The sequence below is a fragment of the Cicer arietinum genome, chromosome 6 (assembly GCF_000331145.2).
Source record: "Cicer arietinum cultivar CDC Frontier isolate Library 1 chromosome 6, Cicar.CDCFrontier_v2.0, whole genome shotgun sequence".
Taxonomy (NCBI): Eukaryota; Viridiplantae; Streptophyta; class Magnoliopsida; order Fabales; family Fabaceae; genus Cicer; species Cicer arietinum.
This window is the reverse complement of record NC_021165.2, coordinates 50,355,382-50,360,106: the sequence shown is the minus strand read 5'-3', so window position 1 is coordinate 50,360,106 and position 4,725 is coordinate 50,355,382. Positions and strand designations below refer to the sequence as shown.

The 4,725-nt window shown below is 33.7% G+C and overlaps 1 protein-coding gene across 1 annotated transcript; it reads left to right on the top strand.

Annotated features, from left to right (window-relative positions):
* Positions 1-998: 998 nt before the first annotated feature.
* On the top strand, positions 999-4,498 carry LOC101511153 (patellin-3). The gene is made up of 4 exons (XM_004506320.4): positions 999-2,454; positions 2,825-2,949; positions 3,454-3,595; positions 3,870-4,498. Exons 1-4 carry the CDS (start codon positions 1,138-1,140, stop codon positions 4,122-4,124), a joined length of 1,839 nt encoding a protein of 612 aa, XP_004506377.1. The 5' UTR covers positions 999-1,137; the 3' UTR covers positions 4,125-4,498.
* The last annotated feature ends 227 nt before the right edge of the window (positions 4,499-4,725 follow it).

Below are 4,725 nucleotides of genomic sequence, written 5' to 3'. Positions count from 1 at the left end.
ATTTTAATTATAATTTTTAATTATAATTATAATAATTATTTATTATAATAATAATAATAATAATTAAAATATAAAATTATTATAATTTATTAATGTATTTTATTTTAATTTATAATTAATATTTTAATTTTTTAATAATCATTTTAACTATTATTACAAATATATATATAAAAGATAAAGCTAGTTATAAGTCGTTACCCGGAAAAACGACTTTTTATGACAGTTTAAAAATTATTCCTTTAGATGGTCGGAAAACGACTTTCTACCTAAAAAAATAATAAGAGACGTAAATACTTTTAAAGTAGGACATTTAAAAATAAATAAAAAATAAAAAATATTGTTAATATCAAATCGTCTAGTAAAACAACTGTTCCTGCATCTCAAATTACAATTTTTAACTATTTAAGGAAGTAGTTAATGTTATATTAAAAAGAGAAATTATAAATTATTTTATAAAAATATCTTTCATTAATAGTATGAGAACACACAAGTTAAAAGAATTAAAATAGAAAAAAAATAATAAATAGTTAAAAACATAACAAAGAAAGAAATATTTATTATTTATTAATGTTAATATTATAAAATGACATATAATAAATACAGTTTCCTAAAATAAATAGAACTTAAAAAAATATATATTATTTTTCTCTTATTTATAGTATTATTTGATATGCCTACTAAAACTTTGAAAACAATTAATTTAAAATGGAAAGAGTACATAAAAAATAGCTAAGATTATTAGTATTGTATTGGTGGTTGATTGATTGATAATTGATGATTTAGATAGCGAGGCAAATAAAGAAAAAGGTAAAAGAAGAATTGAACATAAAAAAATTTGAAAAAATTTGAAAACAAAAGAGAGAAAGGAGATAGAGGTGTAACTGGGGTGTATTTGGGCCCACAAAGTGATGTACCTGCTGGCAGACAGACTGGTTCTTCCCATCATCATCATCATAATCTCTTACATAAAACACAACAACCATACCCATTGCCCTCCAACTCCAACCAAAATCTCACTCTCTCTATTAGACCCACCTTTCTCTCCTCTCTTTAATAATATCACATCTCATTCTACTATTTACTCACTTCAATTTCACTCTTTCTTTCCCTCACTCTTTCTTTCCCTCTAGTTTCCATATGGCTGAAGAACCCCAAAAACCAGCTGAACAAGTGGTTACAACCACTTCTGAAACTGCCGTTGAAAAGCCACCACAGGCTGAAGAAGTTGTAGCCGCCGCCTCTGCTGCCGCTGTTCCTCCTGCTGCTGCAGAAGAGGCAGAAAATCCGGCAGAGTCAAAAGAAGTAGTTCCGGAGGCGGAGAACGTTAAATCTGACGCCGCCGCCGCTGACGAAACCGCCGCCGTTGATAACAAGATTTCTCAATCGGTTTCTTTCAAGGAAGAAACTAACGTAGTTTCCGAACTACCTGAACCTCAGAAAAAAGCACTCGATGAACTCAAACTGCTTATTCAAGAAGCACTTAGCAAACACGAGTTCGCCGTCCCTCCACCACCGCCGCCACCGAAGGCCGCTGAGGCAACTCCACAAGACGACAAAAAACCTCAAGAAGAAGAAAAGAAGGAAGAAGTAGCAGAAGAGAAAAAGGAAGAAGTTGAAGAAGAGAAAAAAAAGGAAGAAGTTGAAGAAGAGAAAAAAAAGGAAGAAGTGGTAGTTGAGAAAAAGGTTGAAGAAGAAGTTGAAAAGAAAGAAGAGAAACAAGGTTCAAGTTCTGAGGAACCTAAAACCGAAGCAAAACCTGAAACCGAGGCTGTAGAGAAGAAAGTGGATGTAACCGTTGTAGAGTTAGTCGAGAAAATAGCTACAAGTGCCGAAGAAGACGGAGCAAAAACGGTTGAAGCAATTCAAGAAAGCATAGTATCCGTTACAGTTACTAACGGTGACGGTGAACAACCTGCTGCTGACGTGGAACTTCCTCCTTCAACACCAGAAGAAGTTGAAATATGGGGAATTCCCTTACTCGCTGATGAAAGAAGCGACGTGATTCTTCTCAAATTCCTTCGAGCAAGGGATTTCAAGGTGAAAGAAGCCTTCACAATGATCAAACAAACCGTTATTTGGCGTAAGGAATTCGGAATCGAAGGGCTTCTTCAGGAAGATCTCGGAACCGATTGGGACAAAGTTGTTTTCACTGACGGCTATGACAAAGAAGGTCATCCTGTTTGTTATAACGTGTTTGGCGAGTTTGAGAATAAGGATTTGTATCAAAAAACTTTCTCTGACGAAGAGAAGCGAAACAAGTTTATTCGTTGGAGGATTCAGTTTTTGGAAAAGAGTGTTAGAAAACTCAACTTTGCTCCATCAGCTATATCTACTTTTGTTCAAGTTAATGATCTTAAAAATTCACCTGGACTTGGTAAGAGAGAGCTTAGACAAGCTACTAATCAAGCACTTCAGTTGCTTCAGGATAACTATCCTGAATTCGTAGCCAAACAGGTTCTTAAAAATTATTGTCATTTTAATTTAAATTTTATGTTAAGGTGCATGTTTGATTCCACTTTTGAAGGATTCAAAATCAATTCTGGAGGTATAAAATTGATTTTAACATCCGATTGCTATCGGGTTGATTTCATTTTGTTTCCAAAATTGATTTTAATTTGAAGTTAGGATTTTTACAGTTAAATTTTATTGTTCCACTCAATTTAAACTCAATTTTACGTGAATATTTTCAAAAGATAAATCACTTTTAGCTTTAAATTAACTTATTTCAAAATCAATTTTTATCAGAGGGGAACCAAAAATAAACGTTGTAGTTTTTCATGTTTAGTGACATAATTGCTTAATTTGGTGGTTTTTTTGTGTGTAGATTTTTATCAATGTTCCTTGGTGGTACCTTGCCTTTTCTAGGATGATAAGTGCTTTCCTGACACCGAGGACTAAGAGCAAATTTTTTTTTGCCGGTCCCTCCAAATCTGCTGATACCCTTTTCAAGTAAGTCCTTCCTTCTCCTTTTATAGTGTTTCATCATAAATATAAGTTATGTTTTTTTAGCAAAGAAGAAGGTTGCCACAAACACACGCATTAGTATTACTATCACCAACCTACCAGGTTTTAAATTCCATTTGCAGTACATTTAATAATGCAAAAAATTGATCTCAAATAGCAACTATGTTGTGTCGTGAACCACCATATTGAGGAGAATTGTGGTCAAACAGGGCTGATGCAGGCTACCTATAGTCGAGTTGCAATGGCAGAGACATATAAATACCTTAATGGTGGTGTCCAGATCGCAGTCCTAGACTTTTTTATAATCTTATAAGTTGCGGCTGTAATTGCATTTGCAGTCGGAGAGACATAAAAATCTTGACATCACTATCTCGATTGTGTTTTCTAACAATTTCAAACCGTTAGGAACATACCCTATTATGATTAATATATATCATAATTGTTGTTGTTATTTATAAGCTCTTATTGATAAATATTTGGGTGGGACAGATACATAGCTCCTGAGCAAGTGCCGGTTCAATATGGTGGACTAAGCAGAGAGGGGGACCAGGAATTCACCACTGCTGACCCTGCTACAGAGGTTACCATCAAACCAGCAACTAAACATGCTGTTGAGTTCCCAATTCCTGAGGTGAGAAAGAAAATTAAAGTTTGATATGCAATCTTATTAGGGAATTTGAATTCCCTGCAGTTGGGAAGTCCACACATTCAAGCATTAAGGCACATTTGTGGTCGTCCGATCTTGACCAAGCGGTCTAAAAATATACGGACTTTAATTTTAATAACTTAAAATACCGAGTTTAAATATGGTCTGTCTGATTTTGATTGAACGACCGCCGATGTCCTGATTATGATCCTTTATGTGCATATTTGGTGTATGTTGACCGAATTCATTGAATGTGCAGAAAAGCACTTTGGTTTGGGAAGTCAGAGTTGTGGGTTGGGATGTAAGCTATGGAGCAGAATTTGTGCCTAGTGCTGAGGATGGATACACTGTTATAGTACAAAAGAACAGGAAAATTGCTCCAGCTGATGAAACAGTAATTAACAACACGTTCAAAATTGGTGAACCTGGTAAGGTTGTTCTCACCATAGATAACCAAACATCCAAGAAGAAGAAGCTCCTTTACAGGTCCAAGACCATACCCATCTCTGAGTAAAGACTTCAAGAGAATGATACCAAGGTGAAGAATAAGGGTGTTTTGTATTCATTATTATAAGGAAAGTAACATTACTATTATTGTGGAAGTTATTGGGTGGGGGGTTATATTCTTTTTATATAGTGATATTTTGTTCATTTGGTTTGTAAATTATTTGGTTTCAAGTATGGGGTTGGGCAATTTTACTTTACAGTTATTAATATCTTAAATAGTAATGTGGTATTTTGTTCATTTCTTTTGGAATTTGATGAAACCTTTTCTGGATGGAACACAATTTGGGTTCCTTTTGTTAAAGAAAAGTTCATTGTTTCTGTTTATTGTCTTGTGACTTTGTAATTGAAGGGTTATATTTGAGAATTTATTTACTTCCTGAATTTTGCTTGTTCCTCCCCATTTGAAGAGTAAATTGAGGCTCGCATAATCAATTTTTCATCTATTTTCTGACTTGATGCATTAATGGTTTTATTGTTAAGTTTTTCCAATCTCTAATTTTAACAGGATAAGAAATATGAACTTGTTTTTTTTTTTGCTTTCTTAAGAAAGTTAATTTTTATGGCAATTGGTGATCCATATATAGAAATTTGACATTGAAAGTGGATGA

Coding starts and splice junctions, on each gene's coding strand:
- LOC101511153 (XM_004506320.4), top strand. CDS start 1,138: ATGGCTGAAGAACCCCAAAAACCAGCTGAACAAGTGGTTACAACCACT. Junction 2,455..2,824: donor CTGAATTCGTAGCCAAACAG/GTTCTTAAAAAT, acceptor TTTTGTGTGTAG/ATTTTTATCAATGTTCCTTG. Junction 2,950..3,453: donor TCTGCTGATACCCTTTTCAA/GTAAGTCCTTCC, acceptor TGGGTGGGACAG/ATACATAGCTCCTGAGCAAG.